The following is a 19,665-nucleotide window of genomic DNA, read 5'->3' on the forward strand; positions in this document are numbered from 1 at the left end:
CACTTAGGCCAAAAACACCACTGTATCCGTGATCAGCGGATACGACCCACAAGGTAATATATGGAGTAGCGCACTGTATATTGTTATATTATAACAGAATGGCAAAAGTTCCTTATTAGAGGTTGGCTGATAGTCTATCGTCACTAGTCGGGAGATTATTCTTCGTAGAGTCAACATATGACCGTAGGGCGATATTTATTGATCATAGTTCTACGAATACATAACAAATTTGTGATTGATGAAATCTATGCAAGGGCAGTGAGCGCTAGAAAGCAGATCGATTAAAAAGGTCTTCTTCGACTATTCTTACCCAAGAAACCTATTCAGTAATCTCTAACATTCCTTGTGTATTAAAATCGAGTTAATCTAAGTTATTGTAAAGCACGAATTATATCGGTTCATTTCGTTTGTAGACAGCTTCACAGAGTCAACACCAGCCCAAGATTGAAGCCAAAAAACTTCCCAGCAAGAGGCCTGCCATTCCTTGGGATGTGTCTCACTTTCATAAACCGGCTCTTGTTCCTGGATCCTTAACAATATGCTCTTAGGTGACCTTATTACGCCCCTGGAAGCTCCCAACCTCTATAAATCCTTCTGGATAAGTTGAGTGATCCAAGTCCTACGCCATGATCCTAATGGGTACGAAGTGGAGCTCTCTGCAAGCTCCTTAACTATTAGAGTTCGGGATCTACCGTGAGTCTAAAGTAGCGACATAAAGGTACAGATCAATAACCCCACAATCTGCCTGGCCTGAATCCTCCCTCGATAGGCCTCAGCTTCATGCATCAGAATCATACCGTCGGGCGTCCGCACTGCCGTTTTCTGCAATAATTTGCCTGTCACTGCTATTTCACTCGAGTATGCTGTCTTTATTGATAGAAGAATCACGTTTCTTATATTGCCCTGCAAGTTCATCCATCGTTTTTCGAATTAGTAATGGGTGATTTATGTATTTGCTCAGTCAGCGGCCAACACGCGGTGGAAAGAGCAAGTGAGGTTGACATACTAGCTGCTCTGCAGAGAGCGGCCACCCTTTTGTGTTCGAGGTCAGAGTAAAAATCTAGCCGGTCTTCTTTGTCCGTATAACAAGCTAAACATCAGCATCGCACTGGGTGGAATATTCGAAGACCTTTTGAAAAAAAGTCTCTCTTCTGTGCTGCAATTTTTGATAAGCCCTTCTGGCGCAACTCAAATTTGAGGCATCTCGTACGATCCGATTCCACGAAAATGGTTCTGTTGACGGAGATTTTCCCACTGGTAATCTCCTTGGTTGAGTTGAGGCAAGATTATAGGAGGCTGGCTTGAATGGGCTTAAGCTTTTCTTATGGGGCACGTCTATTAAATCTTAGAAAGCTTACATTGAAAAAGACTAGCAAGCGCCTGATAGATCTTCGATTACCTTCAACTCAGTTGCAATTGCGACAGCTCAAATTGTCTTACCGTAAACAGAAGTCTCTAAGGTGAGGGTAGTTCTAAGGTGAGGGTAGTTACGTAGTGAATCCATCTTTCTTTCCTACTTTTGAGCTTACTATAGTCAAAGGAAATAAATTATTCCCTTGTCGGAGAATCAAGTGTAGCTTTCCAAGTCTAATTTCTCCTTCTCTCCCCAGAGACGATATGTCGAAGCAGGAAGCGGTAACTAACCGCATAGATAGTTAGGGGTTATCCTGAGTGACTTATTCCATATGTTTTGTATTGTATTTTGGTATCATTGGCACTACGGTTGTTGTAACACCGTGTACCTTGGCCATCTATAGGGTATTTTGGACCTGCCCCATGGCATTCGTTTCTTCTCTTCAATCAATCAACCTTTGCAGCCAAGATTGGTTCCGCTTGGGTCGTATCCTCGATCCTTTCGCCTACTAGGATTACTAGCCATTAACCTAATTCCCGGTCGAGTGAAGCACCCCAAAACCCCATACTAAAGGCGATATTTTGTAGTCTTATATCTCAACCACCACAACTTATTTCATTTGAGACTTAGAAGGACGGTTACTAACTCTACTCTATTTAACGCTAAGACGATGAATTTGAGGCCACAAACAGCCGCCACTGACGCCGTTTTAAGCATTTCGCTCACCAGGACGCGCCTCGCCATCACGTGCGCAAGTGCACACGGTTGACTTGATTTACTGCCACACCCGTCGGCCACCACTCCTAATGCAATCGCCGCGTGGACCCGCCCTTTCGCAGTATCTACAAACATAGCTGAATTTCTATTTCCTTATCCCCAGCTGTTGAAGGCTAACTTGGAATCTGTGCCTCGCTATGGCGTCATCATCCAGGAAGAACGAGCAAGCCTCTCTTCCTTGCCCCGCCTGGGTTTTTTCTAACAATTCTGACGTCCAGTGAGTACTTTCCCTTCAGTAGGCTAAGCCCTATCAGACCTTGTGGTTCCATCCTCCTAACTGAACTAGTGTCGCTAAAGATCGCTGTTGGTTCGGTGACGATTACACACCCTTCGTGTCCTTTTTCACGGATATGGTTGGGAACTCGGTCGAAGTCCTTGGGATCGGAACTGTCAACCTCCCTGCCAAGATCTCGCCGACCCAGACTGGTCCGAGTTCACACGGCATCCTTCGCTTGAAGAAGGTGCTACATGCCCCTGGAGTACTCTGCAACATCATCGGACAGCCCATTGTGGATGACTACCAGGTCACACTTTCTCCCGGAATCTCTTCCTCCGGTTCCATCACTAACCTCACTGATGGTCGCTCCGTAGCCTACTTCAAGCCTATGAGAAGCGCTAGGTTCTGGGAAGTCCGACTTAGCGGGCCCCCGGTTGGGCCTAAGGTGGGACCTTCGCCATTTAGCTCGTCTGGGCTATACATGATTCACGCCTTCTGGCCCGATAGTGAGCGGCAGAGGTTTGCAGCATTACCGGCCTCTCGTCAGAGTCAAGCTACTGCCTCGGAGCACTTAACGCTGGCCGAGAAGGCATGGGTAAAAACACACTACGGAACCGAATTCAGGTTTCTCAGAGACTACGGGTTAAGCATATTCAAAGACGAGGATCGAGAAGAAGGCCGTCTCATCTTGCGAGCTATCATGTCCGACGACGGCTATGAATCAGCGACCTGATCCCAGAAGGGCCGACATGAGTGTCGAAATGAAGCGGTAGGAACCGCGGCTAGATGGTGAAGGCGGTTGAAAGAAGCAGAACGGACAGGACGACGCATCTACTCAATTTCAGTTATTCTCGCCCGTCCTAGGGCTGTGAAAAATCATGCCAATAAGATAGCGTCTAGTAAATCATAGTGCCGTCGATGAACCTCTACCCGAAAAGGCTCACTCTTGCTACCAGGCATTTCATATGATAACGCACTTCTAGCAGACGGCGGTCCCTATCTCGCCGTCTTTCACATCCATGGACTTCGAAGGCCCGCTCATGGGCCAGATGCTACAGCTGCCGCTTAAGTAGTCTCCCACCCATCGGCGAAATCTCCGATCTCGCGGATAGTGTCGTACAAAGCCTTGTCAGCGTTCTGGTAGCACCTAGCTGAGGTCCCGACAATTCGCACACGTTGTTCAGTCGAAGGGAGGGTGCCTTTCTATAAACAAGGGCAGATCGCTAGTGCGATAGAAGCGGCCAAGGACGGCACTAAATTATAAAAGATGTGGGCGATAGTGCAGGCCAGAAACGGTTGCATTTTGACACCGTTTAAGCCTCCTAATCCACCAGCAACAGCCTTGGCATCGTGTGCACCCAGGGCCACGCACGGCACGGCACTGTTGCCACCTCGTCACGCCTTGGTTGATTAATACTAATGTAGTGTCACACTAGAACCGAAGCCCTAGTATATTAACCCTAATTGCCTCTTCAGGATGACACATTTGGCACTTCACGCGTCACGACGCGTGCAGACCTGAATCATCTGGCCAACTAACCTTCACCCTAGGTCTTAATTAGTACGGACGTCATCCCCAATCATGGTCCACATCCAGGACCTCCCAATCGAGCTCCTGAGACTCATTCTGTCTTTTATTGCCGATCCCGAAGATGAGCCCTTTCTGAAGCTCCCCGACAGAGCGGATCAAAGCGCGAAAGCTAAAGGAGGGAACGCGAACGAATTGGAAAGGGACGACCAATATGACGATGACGATGCTGATGAGTATGAAAATCTACGCAACATCTGCCTGGTTTCGCGGAGGTTCCGTGAGCTAGCCCAACCTCTTCTCTTCCGCTATTTCGATGATGATGGTTTGGCCGGCGATCTAAGCAAGACCATCTCTTTTGCTAAGACCATCTATCGGTGCCCACACCTCGGAAAGCTTGTGCAGGATATCTCTATCCTGCCTATCCCTTTCTGCCTAGGTGGTCCCAGGCAGCTCACTGTAGAGGACTCCGAGTTCTTCAAGGGCGCAATCCAAGATCTTCAATTGGCCGATCAGGAGGAAGCCTGGATTTCGGCGATGGAGAAATCCGACCTTGGCGTCTTTGGAGCATTACTGGTTAACAAGACCCCCAATCTTCGTGGTCTGCATCTGCCAGGAGGTCAATTCTCCATGAAGCCATTCACCCACCTCTTTAGTCGAAATCCATCATTTCTTTCCGATCTTGAGTCTCTCTGGATCGAATGCGAGGACGAATTTTCTGGCTACAATATTGCTTCCTACCAGGAATTCCTCACCCTTCCCAAACTTGTATTTCCAACGTTCGAGAATGGTGATCTCCTCGATGCATCATTCCCATCTACCTGGGCGCCTGGAACATTGATGACGGAGCAAGTAGCCTTCCATCGATGCCATATTGATGCTGGCTCTATCCGAAAATTCATGCGGGCGTGCAAGAAACTGAAATCCTTCACCTATCAAAATTTCAGCCTGGATCCACACGACCAACGGACCCCGAGTACGCGAGCCACCGCCGAGTTTAACGCTGCGCAGGCTCACGAAGCTGCTCTCCTGCACAAGAACACCCTCGAGCATTTCCACCTCGAGTTCGCACGGGACCCATGGGACTTCGAGAACCCTGAGGAATATCTTTCTAGTCGTGTCAAGATTGGCTCGTTCCGCGACTTCGTGGTGCTCGAGACCATCTTCCTCCCACATGCACTTCTTCCACCACACCCTCAATTTCCCCGCTCACTAAAAACGCTCCACATCACCGACTGCAACTCGTCTATTCGGGACTTAGTCCAGAATATTGCGATAGATTGTAAAAACGGTCTTTATCCGGACTTTACCGATTTCAAGGTACTCGCAATCGATATCACTAGGCCTATTAAACTTTCTGGCCAACGTATCCCACCAGGGAAAACCCCGGAACAATGTTTCCTCAGTCTTCAGGGTCTGTTCAAAGGAACCAAAGTGGATTTTCAGATCCTGCCGTACAAAATCCCTGACTTTGATGAATACGACGACTCCGACCTTGATTATGAAGATTATGAAGAGTATCCACTAGGAGCAGGGGTTCCAGGAATGGACCGAATGCCAGGGCTTTTCGATTTGATTATGCAGCGGGCTTTGCAGGACCCAGACTTTACAAACCTTCGCTCGCATGCTGCAAGTGATAATTCATGGGAAACTGATGACAACGATTGAGGCAACTAGTCGGGTTAATCCACCCATTAATGCTTATTTTTCAACTAAGCTAGAGTGCTAGAGTGCTAGAGTGTAGCGTCGAACTGAAAAGTGCTCAGATACCACTAGCTAGCCCCCTTTGGGACGTGATTGCTGTACTCGATCCCAACCTATTAGTCTTGCAATCAGACGAAACTCGATCCTAGCTCTTTGACTGGGCATTAGTCAATCATCTTCTCGATTGGACAGTTCTAGTGCTCGCCAGTACGCTAATTCCTCAATTTGACTTTTAGTAATATCCCTAAGAGACTTCGTAACTTTGTTAACATTATCGTTAATAGACTATTAAAGTGTTCCTACTGGTGTGGTGGTAGAGGCGGCCAGACACAGCACCAAAGCCAGCGGTGCAAGAAGGCGGCCACCATGTCCCGGGGCGGAAACGGGGTGGGACACAAAACCAGGCAGCCGTTCGGGGGCGATAGAATGACGGAGTCCGGCATCCCACTCACCTAACGATTCAGCCCTTGAGGAAGTAGGTAGTGTTAAAATATTTGTCAAGAAAAGGGAGAGGCTAGAAAGAGAGTCATGAAAAAGGTGGATAATATTAATAGGATAGGAAATCAGGGGCTAGAGGAAATACATAGACTGCTTATGTATAAAACAGGGCGTCGAGGAAGCTAGCCTTAGTCTAGGGCTTAAGCTATACTAATAAATATTAGGGTTATCCTAAATCGCGTTCGGGTTTTGCTATTAGCTAGTAGAGTAGTATGAAGCTAGATATACATAGGGGCTTTCTAACTATCTGTAATATAATATCATATATCATAAATAGTATAGACGCGAGAGGACTTAAAGTGAGGTGGCCTATAAGCTATGCTTCATAATGAAACTTGATAAACTCAAAGGATCTATAACCGTGGTGGACGAGGAAGCATCATTATTCGGCTGATTAGAGCGGAAGAGGATAGGCTAGAAGCTAATTAGTTCGTACATAGTTATTTAGGGCTTAAGGTCCAGTCTTCTAGAAAGCGAGGTCTCAGCTAGCGCGGCTAGGTCCGGATTCGCAATTAGTCTCGTTAGGGAACGAACGTCACGGAAAAGTAAAAGAACGAAAAGAAGCGGTAAAAACTAACGCTAAAAACTCCAATAGACTAAAGAGATAAAGCGCTTAATAACCCTTAGACGAACCATACTAAGTAGGAGCTATAGCTAACGAGGGCAAGATCTCTTTAAGTACAAAAAAGCGGACTTGAGTAGGTCTAGCGGCTAATAAAAGAATCTATCTGATTTTACAATTAGCGGTTTTAATCGGATAACATAAGAAACGAGATATAGTGACATCCCTGATTGTCTACCCTGAGCCCCCTACGTGAAGGGTGAACAGATCCCTAAGCAATTCTGAGTGCTCAGGGAGCAATTCGTGATATTCGGGGAGCGTACGGAATTAGTGGCCTGAAATAGATCACGTGTGAGTATTGTGAGCTCGCCGGCTAAAATTTCGGTAACAAGGATGCTTGAAATGGCGTCAAGCGTAGCCGATTCCGGCGCCAAATTTACCGTTACCTAGCGTTGAGGTGTAATCTGAATGTGGAAGTACTTTTACCTTTCTTTTACTCGTGATAATCTAAGATATTCGGAAGGGAATATCGTGAAGTACTTGTATATATAGTTCAATTTCATCGTTTTATATACAAGACACAAGACAGCTTTAAAGTGAAATCCCAGGAAGAGAACAAGTTGAGGACCAATGTTGACAAGTACTTGCTCTAGTCACCTTGGCCAACAAAGAAGCTTCAGAAACAAACGAAGAAAATAACCAATCCTGATTGGTGTCCCATCAAGGGACTAGAAGTGAATCCCATACCTTAAATGCAGTATGGGTTGGAACCGCCCTGGCAGCTGGCACCGGCAGCGCACGTAACGCGGGGGGTCCATGTAGTGCCGATGCACTGCTCAAGCACATTACCGTTGCACTGCCATGCATTGTCTGAGCAGGTCGAAGATGAAGCAGTAGACTGGGCAGTGGATGCGCTGGTTCTCATCGTTGTCGGGGTTGCAGACTGAGCCGAGGACTGCACAGTGGCTGTGTCAGAACTGCTAGATCTGGAGACAAATCCTGAAGAGCTGCCATCAAAATTGTAGATGGTCTCGTCCAGGATTTCCCATGAAATGGACATGTGGCCATCGTTACAGGCGCTACCTCCGGACAACTGGTCGAGGACTGAGTAGCTGAAATCGAGGCCTGGAGCACCCTCTGCATTCCAAGTATCACTGGAGGAGGAGCCGGTGCCACAGCGCTGACAGCCGTCTCCGATGAAGAGTTGCAGGTCGGACTGCTGTCCATTGACGGAGACAACAACCCTCTTGCCGCAGTAGAGGGATGGATCGGCACCCAGTTGAGTGTTGTTCATGGCAACAATGTAGTTGGTGTCCATCTGGTTAAGAGAGAGCAGTGTTTCAGAGCTGCACATGACTCCACCTTGATTCTGATACTCAAAGGTGGTACCACAGGCATCGACCTGGTCGATGTCGTAGTAATAAGTGCCAAAGCCTTGGCCACTGGAAATGACCGACTGGGCAGACGCGCCGATGGCGAGGAGCAGACCAGCTGCAGCAGTGGATTGAAACATCATGATGTTGAAAGATCAAAGGAAGTAGAGAGCGTTGACTTGGTTATTGAACCCGAGGTACAATGAGCGTTGAGAAAGTCAGAAGGAATGACTGATCAAGAGAGTGACACTAATGAATGGATCGTGGAGAAGAGAATGTCGTCTTTGAATTCAAAGGAAATTCGAAGGGGATCGTACTCAATATATACTTCCAACATCATCTTCCTGACCTAAGCCAGCAAGTGAGTTCCGTGGTTTCCAGTGTAGCCACAAACCAAGACATTTTTCGTGAACCTATGTCGAATGGTTCCTTTCCCCACCACTATTTCCGCCTCTTCCCCATGTGGTTCTATCTATGATCTCCGGTATTCTGAAGCCCACTATTCTCGAGGCGAGGGAGTAAGGCTGGAATCAGTTGATTTATAGGTGATACGTGGCCAGCTCAAGCATATTGTGTGCGTGTTAGCCGCGCTTAGTAGCCGCGCTGTGTTGATCAAGAGCAAAAATTTGGGTGCAAGCCCGGCACGTCAATTCAAAGGTGCTCCATTGTGAATTACCCTTCCTACATAGAACGTGCATTTTCACGTACGTATTTTCGGTGGCAACACAATCTCCGAATGGGGCAGAGAATACGCGGTTAGTGTGAAAGGGGATGAATTTGTACCTGGTGCCTGGTTCCTGGTAGTAGCGAAAAGTCAAGTGCCGATGTCCTGGAGGATGCCAGGAAATATCCACTCTTTACCTATTCCGGCGTTACAGTTCGCCCCCCGTAAATTGAAAGAACGTGGCTCTTGGATGAACCGAACATGAAACAAAATGCTTCCATGGTTTGCTACAGAAAATGTTCTGGAAGGTTTGAAGAAGAGGAGTTTCCAATGTGCGTTTAGCTTCTATTGGTCATCGCCCCCATCGCCACGTGAATGACGATGTGGCGTAGTGGATATCATTGCCGATTCCGGCGCCGTTGAGGTAGGGTCCCCAGGCACATTTCAAAGGGGAAGGAGAATGAAGGTCCGACGAAAGGCAATCCATACATGTAGCAGATATATACTTTAGGGAAACTAAGAAATCTTGTCCGGCATTGGATGAGCAAGACCGACAAAGTTTTACAATGCATTGAACTGTAGTCCCATTGGTCAAAGGATGTACCCAGTCAAGGGACACCTAATATTCTCGTGTACCCAGCAGACTTGTCATTTTAATCTACGCCTTTCGGTTTCTTTCGGGATTTATCGACGACACTGCTGCGGCATTTACCTCGTCCTCAGTCTACCAGGGGTTGGGTAGTCAATGCTACAGGTGGCGCCTAATAGAAAACTCTTTCCTACTTTACAATTAACGGCTATAGTCGGATAATATAAATCACGGGGGTATTACGAAATCCCTGACTGTATAACCTAAGTAAACTGAGTGAAAGGTGAGCAGATCTCTCAGCGACCCTGAGCAACTATGAGTGCTCAGGGAATCCGTAACCACTCAGGGAGCATATGGAAATAGTGGGCAGAAACAAATCACGCGTGAGGACGATGACTAAGGTTAAACACTTAAAGCAGCGTCAAAAGTAGCCCTTTTCGGGGTCGTCACCTAGTAGTGTTGTGGTGTAATGTGAGACTGGGTAGATCACCGGCCCTGGTGGCATAGTTACCTCGGCCTTTATCTTGCACCGTTGACCACTCAGCGTTGGCGTATTCCACACTACCCCGCGAGTTGATGGTGGGGCGAACTGATATACAAACATTTGGAAACAGCCCTGTGCTTTGGGCGGCCTAACTTGGGACCTTTCTTGTCTGAAGACCTCGGGAGCTTCCGAGAAGCTTACTCTGACTAAAATTCACATAGGACTGACAGGTAGACGGTATATCCGAACGGAAACATCCAAGAAGTTCGCCGATGCAAAAGACATCCGCTGTGGTCAATGCGAAGGATCTCACGCCATCATTAGTAAGTGACTCAGTCTTATCTGTCGATCTCATCATTTACGAGGGACTTCTCGCCATCGTCGGCGTTGACTCACCTTGGAAGGCACGCACCGACGAGTTCCTCACGGTCGCACTCTTGATTGGATTGTCAAAACAGCAGCAGATGATTTGACTGTCTAGCGCGAATGGCGTATGGCAGCCATATCCTGGCCTCATCATTATACTCCTCAACCGCAACGCGCGTTGAGATCTCCGAGTTCGACCCCGCGCCCTACAAGAGCTTGCTCAACGGCCATATAGCAGCTTCCTTCCCCAGAGGAATCGTCGAACCGTACAGCCTCTGAAAAGGAAAGAACCGTGCAAGATGGCCTCTCTTCGCACAAGGCTTGCTATCTGGCTATGGGGCCCAGAACCCAAAGATCGTGCGCTTTTGGCTAAACTTGACGTGACTCTTCTTCCCTATTTTTCTTTGATATGGTTCCTTTTCGGTGTGACTCGAGCCAGCTATTCCACTGCCTATATCAGTGGCATGAAAGAGGCCCTTGGTTTCGAGGGGAAAGAGTACAACTACATGAGCACTGCGTACCTGGTTGTCTATGCTGTATGCCAGATGCCAGGGACCAGTCTTTTGACTATTGTCCGACCTAAATATGTCTTCGTTGCTGCGAATGTGACTTGGAGTGTCTTGACTCTCATCACGTACAAGATGACACGCGCTTGGCAGGTTATTTTGTTGAATGCGATCGAGGGAGGGTTCTCGGCTATTGCATAGTACTATCCCCGCATCACTCAAACTTGAAGCTTTTGTGAAATCGACTGAACTGACATGGTATATAGCGTGGGAGCCCAGTTTATTCTCGGCTCGTGGTATAAGAAGTCTGAGCTTGGTATCCGGGCGGCGGTTTTCTGCGTTTTTGGCCATATAGGCAGCATGGCTGGTGGGTGGATTCAGGCAGGACTGCTGCAGACACTGGCTGGAAAGGGTGGTCTTCCTGCCTGGAAATGGATTTTCATTATCGTGTCGGTGATGACTGTTCCAGTTGCGCTATTCGGTATGTTCTTCGAGTTTGAATCGCAGGATCAGAAAGAGAAGAGAGGCTGACTTGTGATACCTCGAAGGCTGGGTCTTCATCCCTGATTTACCAGCACACCGTGCAGCCTGGTATCTCAATGCCGAGCAAAAAGAGTATGCTGTCACTCGTCTGGGGTCCCCACGAAAGGAGTCCTGGGACAGGACAGTATTCAAGAGAGTGCTGTTGAGCTGGCAATTCTGGCTCTTACCATTCATCTTCATGTGTAAGTCTTTTTCTTCCACCACAAAGGACCTACAACTAATCGCTCCAAAGTGTATTCCCTCTCTGTCCAAATGTTACAAAACAACGTCATGGCCTACTGGATGGCTGGACAAGGCTACACAACCATCCAGCAAAACAACTATCCCACCGGCATCTACGCAACCGCCATCATCGGCACCGTCCTATACGCAATCATATCCGACAAGCTCAAATCACGCTGGGAAGTCTCCATCGCCATCGGCCTAACATTCGTCATCGGCTCCGCCATCCTTGTTTCAAACCCCCCAACAGATGCTGGCTACTTCGTGGCATTCTACCTACTAGGAACCACGTTCGCACCCCAGGCAGTCTGGTACTCGTGGCTCGCCGACGTAACAAGTCACGACTTCCAACTCCGCGCTATCTCGACGGGATTCATGAATTCATTCGACTTTGCGTTTGTTACGTGGTGGCCACTGATATTTTATCCCGCGACTGATGCGCCGGATTTCCACAAGGGGTATATCGCAAGTCTAGTGACAGGTGCTTTGACTTTGCCGCTTATTGGGTTGATTGCTTATTTGGAGAAAAGAGATATGGCCCGGGGGGTTATCGGGAGGGTTGTGATTGACAATTCTGTTCTTGAGGATGATGGTTCGCGTGAAGATGAGCCGGGTAAATCGTTGAATCCGCCGGTGGACGTGCGGGCTAGAGAGGTTGATGTTTAATTATGGCAGGGAAGTCATAGAGATGCTGAACGAGATGTAACTGGAACACTTATTGCGCGAGTACAATTGCGTGCGCTCTATATTGTTAGAAATGTATACTTTTCATTCGCATTAGAAATACTGTACTGTATTCGATTCGAATTATGACCATTGAGCCTGATGAAAACAAGGAGGCCGTTACGCTGGTAGGAATTAACAATTAAATCGAATTTGAAACCACACTAATTTCTTAAATATCGATACAATACGAACCTCCATTCTATCCACATTTTGAATGAGGCTATTTGATCCACCTATCTCGCGATCCGAGGCTCGCGGATGGCACCATCAGGTTCGGCTGGGATGACCGAAGATAACGGACCAATACCCCTCTCCGCGGTTTGTGACTCCTCACCTACCCCTCAGCAATCGCATCGAGTCTGCAACAAAACAAGATGGCGGACGAAAAGATCGAATTCGAAAAGAATGGCCTCAGTTTCTTCGGCCTTTTCAGGCGGGGTTCGCGCGCACAGGCACTACCACTGATCGTCCTCATACATGGCGGGGGAGCGACATCGGCATTCTTCGATAACGCGGTGGTTTCGTACGTCTACTTTCAGAACCTTCGATGAAAATGAACAATCACTCATGATTCTAAAGTGTAGTAAACGAGTTCAACAAGCTCGGCCACAACGCTCTCAACATCTCCCGCCCTGGTTACGGCGGAACTCCCGTGCCGACTAGCTCGACACCCATACGAGACTCGATTCCTGTGTTTATTGACTTCATCGACCAAGTGCACAAGGATAAGGGTCATACAGGGATCATCCTTGTGGGCCATTCGATCGGAGGCGCTCTAGTTCTATCCATCGCCCACGAAGCGCAGGGACGGCTGCCCATATTGGGAGTCAGTGCCATGGGGTGTTTGCCCAGCTTGAAGCCATTGGGACTACTCGGCGAGACAGACCCCGAACCAGAAAACCCGAGGTACATCGTCGAGCCTAGTCCGGAGAACATCAAACGATTCATGGGCAGAATGGAGTGGCTGGACATCGATGCGCTGTCCCCGGAGATTGTCGCGGCAGTCTTCGAACCCGGTAAGCTTTTCTCAATCGGGGTGCAAGGGAAAGACTAATTAATCGTCAGGCATCAAATCCGAAATCAGGGAGTATCAGACAAGAGATCTGCACGAGTACTTGCTCGATACTGTCTTCCCTAGTATTCGAGTTCCAGTTCAGTATCTGGCGGCGGAGAATGAAATTCTTTGGGATGACGAAGATCCTTCGCAAGGAAAATCGATATTTGATGCATTGGTATCGTATTTCAAGTCTGCACCAGAAGTTGATTCGGCAATCCTCCCCCGTGGTGGCCATAACTATGAATTTTCGCAAAATGTCGGCTTGCTCCTACAGCGCAGGCATGAGTTTGTTCAGAAATTGGTATGACGCCCAGTCCAGAAAAGCGAAAAGAAATATAGGTATAGTGCTAATAATAGATAGACTGGACGTTCAGAAGGCAAAGGTGACCAGAGTCAATCTCAACTCCCTTTCACTACGATTCCCGTCTTGGATTACGCGCAAATAACCTCACCTACTACGCGATCGACATTCCTGGCAGCGCTGAGGGATGCCATCGTCAACGTGGGGTTCTTCTACCTCAAGAACACAAGCGTATCAAACGAACTATACCATGCATTATCGGAGCAGTCTTCTGCGCTATTCGATCTACCATTGGATAAGAAATTGGAGATCGAGATGGTCAACAGCAAACATTTCCTCGGTTATTCCCGGCTTGGTCAAGAGATAACAGCTCTGAAGAATGACTACCGCGAGCAATTTGATGTGAGTTATAACCTGCTTCTGTTTAATCACAGTCCACTAACTGGAACAGTTTGCAACCGAGCTGCCTGCTCCTGAACCCGAAGAGCCCTTGTACCGCAATATTCGGGGACCGAACCAGGTAAGCCAGCCACGATATGTAACGGTATCATTTTTATCTAATGTTTTGAAGTGGCCAGATTCAAATGCCCTACCTAATTTCCGCCCAACGATCGAGGGCTATCTCGACGCCATTGAAAAGTTGTCAACCTCGTTCAAATCTCTCGTCGCCGAGGCACTTGACCTGCCCCCGAATGCTTTTGATGACTTCTTCGATGTTCCTTCGCAGAACAAGTTCAAATTGATCAAGTACCCAGAGCCTGTCGATGCTCATCCGGGTGAAGAAACACAAGGTGTTGGTCCACACAAGGACTCGTGCTTTCTCACGTTCCTCCACCAAGCCACCCCACACACAGGACTGGAAGTACAAAATAAAGCAGGAACTTGGCTTCCAGTACACCCCATCCCCGGAACGCTAGTAATCAACATTGGCCGCGCCCTTGAAGCCATCACTGGCGGAGTATGCACCGCGACAACGCACCGAGTGAATCTGCGCCGAGAAAATTATCTTGATAAAAATGGACTGCCACTCGGCCCGCGCTTCTCGTTCGCGGTTTTCCAAGGTGTGAGTCTCGATTTGGGCGTTGAGAAAATCCACATCGATATCCCAGATCATATCAAAGAGTTGGTGAAAGATGAGAAGGTACGATCCGATGCTGAGGCTACTTTCAATGAGATGTTCAATGGCAGTATTGGCGAGGGGACTCTTATTGCTCGTATTACGAGTCATCAGGATGTTGCTCAGCGGTGGTATCCCGATCTTTTGAAGCAGGCATTGGAGGCCCAGCAAGGGAAACATTGATAATGGATACAGCCGAGTGTATTACCTCTTCTCAAAGTGCGAACTCATTTTATGTCATTACTCATATAAATAGAGTATTCCAGCCAGCCCGGTTGATAGACTTGTGAGGACAGAACAACTGGCTACATGAAGTATGAAGGAGAAACACGGTTGTCATAGGTGATTCGGTACTCAAACTGTGCATTAACAACAAACAAATCAAATCACTAAATCACAAAGCAAACAGGCAGCGAATTCTAGTAAAGTCCCAGGTAAACGAGTATATCGAGCAAGCATCCCACCGAAGGCCATCAGTTCCTAAATCAAGTATTCCTCTAGAGCCCTCAGCAGATATACAGGTACCGAGACATACCCCTTGGTCTTCTTGAACTCCCTCTCTAAACCGGCTTTTCGACATTGTTGGCCGGGCTCGAAACCGGGGTGAGGTTCATGCGGGTCACAACCTCCTGGCAGGTGGGGTCTCGGACGTATCCATCGCCCTTCACCTTTGACGTGCACGGAGTGAGGAATCCATCATCCATTTTCTGGTTCGGCTTTCCGTAAACCGCAATTCTCGAATCGGTGGGAAACTTCCAAGCCTTGGCTTTGTTCGGATCGGCAAAGTCAGCAGGGTTGAGAGTCTCGAAGTTGTAAATCGCGCCATCTTCAGCATGCAGATCTCTATCGGTGTTTCGCCCAGCGCCAGCCTGGAAGTCCCAAGTTGGTGCGTTGCCCTTGTCGGAAAGGATTTTTGCAGCAGCCTGTTCACGGGGGATGGAAGAGAAGTAGATGCCCTTCTGAGGAACCCAGATCGAGGCGACGACGTTGTTGCCACCGGCCTTGGTCTTGAGAGGAAGCTCATCCCACAACCGGTAGGTGACGGCGCGCAGGTTCTTGTCGAACTTCGCGATGTCTTCGGGAGTCTTGGTCATTTCAGTGGCCCTGGTCGTCCACGGGATAAAGCCGTTGACGGTCAGCCCATCGTCTCCGACTTTGGTCACAACATGGTTAATGTTAAAGTCAGGAGGGTCCAGAGGGCCTTTTGGCACACAGCCTTCAACTCTCTTGCAAGGCTGATTGCCTGGCTTCGGCTCCGGCTTGGGAACAGGAACGGGCTCAGGCTTGATGACAGGAATACGTCCAGGGACATTTCCAGGAACGTCTGGTACGATCGGCTTCGGGATAACCGGCTTTGGGATTGTAATTCCAGGAACCTCAAATCTTGGAAGCAGTGCAGCCAGGTCCCTTCGATCGACTAGTAGAAAGTTAGTGATATAGCTCTTTTGATCGAGGTCAGATACACATACTTGCTCTGGCAGAGATTTCCAGGGGATTTCCCAGGAAAATAGCCAGAAGCGCACAGTACTTCCAGTTGGGTTGCATGATGCCGGATGAGTTATTTGTTTTCGGAAACAATGTTTATCTTGAATGATTGATTCAGTGAAGTATGGTTGAAAGTTCTGACTTTAGAGTAGAGCACAATGCCCTTTTATATCCAGATAGTGACTTTAACTCACTTCGCCAAGTCTTAAAGATAGAACACTATTCCAATCATCAGGAAATGTCCCATTTCGCCCCTTGATGGAGTCTGACGATATTCAACTGCGAAGGCATGTGAGAAACATGAAACACCAACACCATCAGGGGCAACCAGCACGACTTTGACGCTTTCATCCAACTTTTTGTCAAATCAGAGAGCCCAAAAGAGGAATTCTATCAACTAAAACTCTCTATGGGGCCGGATTACAGGTTGGCTCACGGATAATGTGTAAAAAAAGAACAACAACTGACCCGTCATTGAGAGATATAGAGCTATGCAGAGCGGCCAGAGCCGTCCCTGTCAACGATGCCAGTCATGATGTAGAAGTTGAAGTTGGGGGCAGCTTGCTATCTACCACATGGGATGTCAGACTCTAGTAGACACAATGACAGGCCTGTCGCGTGGGGGCTGCCAAGTCAGCATTTAGTTTAAGGGTCTTCAGGTTATCCTGGTTGAATTCCTTCAGCCGCTGAAGATCCCCACTTGGATATGGCCCCCTTTTTGAGCCCTTTTTGAGCCCTTTTTTTGGGTTTTCAATTTGCCATTCGATAATAATCATGCCGTGTGACCTTATAGCAGGTACATGTGGCCCCTGGGGAAAATGACGCTTCTAATCGCGTCAAACATGAGTACTGCTACTGCTAAAGCGACCCAGGAGATCCAAATAATATCTTGCTGTCTAATCTTTACATCTGCGACCGTCGTCAACGAACAGAAGTGTTAAGTGTTAAGCGTGTAGTTGAAGCCACACTATGTTCGGCAGACCGAGTCCCACGAGGCTTAGATTTACCTTCTCCCCTTTGGATTAGTCACTGAATAAGTCGTGTGAGATTTTAGCTGTACTGGGCTGTGCAGCCTTGATGGGACATGAATCACCATACAATGGAGCCAACCCCACAAAATGTTGTTTTAAGTTACTAATAGGCCTATTTATTCGCCCCCGACAAGGCTGCAGGGTCTCAGAATTAGCAGATCTTACATCCGAATCCTTGTCAAACTCGTATTTCTCTTGATTCCATGGCATTTGCTTGTCTCTCGGCTTGGCAGTCTTAGTAGTGCTTATACAGACCCTAATACCTGGCCATCTGCGTCGGGATGTTCTCCTGTGTTTGTTAGCCGCCATAGTCATTTTGTAGTAATACTCCCAAGTAATCTGCCTTCGCCCTACTCAACCACTGGCATTCACATTTCCAGACTCCCCCACACATTAGAGAGTTGGCCTTTGGGGACTATGAGATATCTTCCGTGTCAGTTTCGGATCATGCTTGATCACTTAGCATGATAAAGCATACATGGGCCAGGCTGATCTCAAATCGTGCTCACAGCCTCCCACGTCTAAAATTCCCGCATGGAGCGTGGCTTAACTGCCGCTGTGCATGCTCCAAGATTCCTAAATTGAGCACGCGAGGCTGTTTGGGCACGGGCCAAGTTAGGTAGACCCTGAAGATCGTTAGTCTCTGGACCCCAAAAGGGGCCAAGATTATCTTCTTCAGCGTTTACAGTCTTACGAACATCCTCATGGGTTGAACTTTGAGATGCAAATATGAAGCTGAAACATTGGCCCCTTTGACCCCCATCGTCAGATGGAGTTATTATAGTTACATGCTAACAAAGTTTTGCAATATTTGACGCCAGGAATATCTTGTGTTGGTTGGGGGCTTCAACTCTTGTGGTATACCGGCACAGCTGGTGGGTTTTCCAACACAAGATGAGCAGATTCTGAAGCTGAACGCCCCCACGAGCTTTGAAGCATCGCCGAAGAAATCTCACGATGTGTTACATCGTCCATGCATGGCCCCAAACGGAAGCAGGACTGCGGCTTCTCTGATACTAAACATGGTAGTGTTGAGCACTTGTAGAATCGAGAGACGGGATATAAAAGGCATGATATTCCCAGAGATTGCTTTATTCCAACACGCTCAACCAAGATCCTCAACTTAAATCCAAAGATTCACTCAAATTCCTCTCATCTTTTTCTCAATATCATTTGAACAATGTCTATCAACACCATCATCAACGCTGCCACTCTGGCAATCACTGCCTGGTCCATTGCGGACTCGCTGGGCCACAAGCCCGAGGACCCTGACAAGCAAGTCAGCGTCAGCCTCTTCACCGGCATTGCACCAAACGCCGGAGGAAGTGTTCCGCATCTTGCTGTTTGGGATGAAGGTGGTAACCGCATTGGCCAGTACAAAGGAGATGCCAATGGCCATATCGATGACAACGGCTCCAAGTCTTTCACCATCTCCCCGACTCAGAATGGTGGACATCAAGCAACACCAGAGTACCTCCTCGTGGTCATGCAAGAGACCGACGCAATCTGTCTGTCCGGGTTGGCCGTCAGCGGTAATGGACACCAGTGGACCTGGACCGGTGACATGGGCTACACCTGTGGCGCGCAATGGTACCCTAGCAAGCGTACCATCGGCACCTCCAACATCCCGATCAAGTGTGTCTGGATGGATAGCGACCATAGCAACGGAATCATCGCCAAGGGCCTGAGTCTCCATATGCCCAGTTTCGCCGGAGACCAAGGCTTGGTCGATCAGTACAAGGAGGACCAGCGACGTCTGTGCCAGAACTCTGCTCGAATGACCTTCCAGCCTGAGCCAGTGGTGCCCGATTCGATCCCCCGGTTCTTCAAGCATGCTCCGGAATACGATGACACCGGTGCTCTCAAGAAGCCCAACGAAGGAATTGACCGAGGTACTCGCGCCTACCCCGATGGAACCAACTTCCACATCCACGACACCAAGAAGCGCCGTCACGCCCGTGACATGGATCCCCATGGTTTCAATGTGACCGGAGTCAAGAACATTATGCCCGGCCACGTTGTTATTAGCAACCTTGACGGTCACAGCGCAAAGGAAGTGTGCGAGCACCCCAACTCTCTCGGTCCAGACTTTGTCAACAAGAGTGAGGGTATCTTCTGTGACATGGACACTGGAAAGTGGTGGCCACTTTGCGATGAGAAGACCGGCACCGACGAAGCTTGCTTTGATCTTGACACTAAGACCATGAAGAACTACAAGCCCGGTAGCGTCCAGACCCGCAATGAAGGACATCCCGTTCCGCAGAAGGAATACAACAGCCACGAGGAGTGGTAGTCTTGACATACATCTGTATCTTATGTTGAATCTTGTTGCATTTCCAATATATTGCTCATCATGTCGACCATCCGTTTAAAGACGGGTTTGAAAGTTTAGTTTTGCTATTTGTTTTTTTTGTCCCTGTTTCTTGTTGCATATTTTCTGTGTTAGCTATTAGAGAGTTTTCGCAATGGATTTCGCTTTCTGTCCACTGATATTTGATGACATTATTGATATATTTCGTTTTCCAAATCACTTTGCTTCCTTTCTATCTTACGTTCCGTCC

At 48.1% G+C, this 19,665-nt stretch overlaps 8 protein-coding genes across 8 annotated transcripts; 6 read left to right on the forward strand and 2 right to left on the reverse strand.

The window, feature by feature from the left end:
- Positions 1-2,162: 2,162 nt before the first annotated feature.
- Positions 2,163-3,081, forward strand: N7473_001303 (uncharacterized protein; the record flags this gene model as incomplete). Its single annotated transcript, XM_057147243.1, has 2 exons — positions 2,163-2,348; positions 2,418-3,081. The coding sequence occupies exons 1-2, from the start codon at positions 2,269-2,271 to the stop codon at positions 3,079-3,081; spliced, it is 744 nt and encodes a 247-aa protein (XP_057015129.1). The 5' UTR covers positions 2,163-2,268.
- An 849-nt stretch (positions 3,082-3,930) lies between these two features.
- On the forward strand, positions 3,931-5,544 carry N7473_001304 (uncharacterized protein; the record flags this gene model as incomplete). Its single annotated transcript, XM_057147244.1, has 1 exon — positions 3,931-5,544. The coding sequence occupies one exon, from the start codon at positions 3,931-3,933 to the stop codon at positions 5,542-5,544; it is 1,614 nt and encodes a 537-aa protein (XP_057015130.1).
- A 1,844-nt stretch (positions 5,545-7,388) lies between these two features.
- N7473_001305 (RlpA-like double-psi beta-barrel domain-containing protein) lies at positions 7,389-8,156 on the reverse strand (the record flags this gene model as incomplete). The annotated part of the gene is made up of 1 exon (XM_057147245.1): positions 7,389-8,156. The coding sequence occupies one exon, from the start codon at positions 8,154-8,156 to the stop codon at positions 7,389-7,391; it is 768 nt and encodes a 255-aa protein (XP_057015131.1).
- Positions 8,157-10,022: 1,866 nt separating this feature from the next.
- Positions 10,023-10,223, forward strand: N7473_001306 (uncharacterized protein; the record flags this gene model as incomplete). Its single annotated transcript, XM_057147246.1, has 1 exon — positions 10,023-10,223. One exon carries the CDS (start codon positions 10,023-10,025, stop codon positions 10,221-10,223), a length of 201 nt encoding a protein of 66 aa, XP_057015132.1.
- Positions 10,224-10,415: 192 nt separating this feature from the next.
- On the forward strand, positions 10,416-12,053 carry N7473_001307 (pantothenate transporter; the record flags this gene model as incomplete). The annotated part of the gene is made up of 4 exons (XM_057147247.1): positions 10,416-10,822; positions 10,889-11,103; positions 11,171-11,347; positions 11,398-12,053. 4 exons carry the CDS (start codon positions 10,416-10,418, stop codon positions 12,051-12,053), a joined length of 1,455 nt encoding a protein of 484 aa, XP_057015133.1.
- A 434-nt stretch (positions 12,054-12,487) lies between these two features.
- N7473_001308 (uncharacterized protein) lies at positions 12,488-14,771 on the forward strand (the record flags this gene model as incomplete). The annotated part of the gene is made up of 6 exons (XM_057147248.1): positions 12,488-12,636; positions 12,693-13,129; positions 13,179-13,471; positions 13,532-13,873; positions 13,923-13,991; positions 14,043-14,771. The coding sequence occupies 6 exons, from the start codon at positions 12,488-12,490 to the stop codon at positions 14,769-14,771; spliced, it is 2,019 nt and encodes a 672-aa protein (XP_057015134.1).
- A 650-nt stretch (positions 14,772-15,421) lies between these two features.
- N7473_001309 (uncharacterized protein) lies at positions 15,422-16,009 on the forward strand (the record flags this gene model as incomplete). The annotated part of the gene is made up of 1 exon (XM_057147249.1): positions 15,422-16,009. One exon carries the CDS (start codon positions 15,422-15,424, stop codon positions 16,007-16,009), a length of 588 nt encoding a protein of 195 aa, XP_057015135.1.
- A 2,236-nt stretch (positions 16,010-18,245) lies between these two features.
- N7473_001310 (uncharacterized protein) lies at positions 18,246-19,406 on the reverse strand (the record flags this gene model as incomplete). Its single annotated transcript, XM_057147250.1, has 1 exon — positions 18,246-19,406. One exon carries the CDS (start codon positions 19,404-19,406, stop codon positions 18,246-18,248), a length of 1,161 nt encoding a protein of 386 aa, XP_057015136.1.
- Positions 19,407-19,665: the final 259 nt, after the last annotated feature.

Source organism: Penicillium subrubescens (genome assembly GCF_028828155.1).
Source record: "Penicillium subrubescens strain IBT 31985 chromosome Unknown utg000001l_segment0_segment0, whole genome shotgun sequence".
NCBI lineage: Eukaryota > Fungi > Ascomycota > Eurotiomycetes > Eurotiales > Aspergillaceae > Penicillium > Penicillium subrubescens.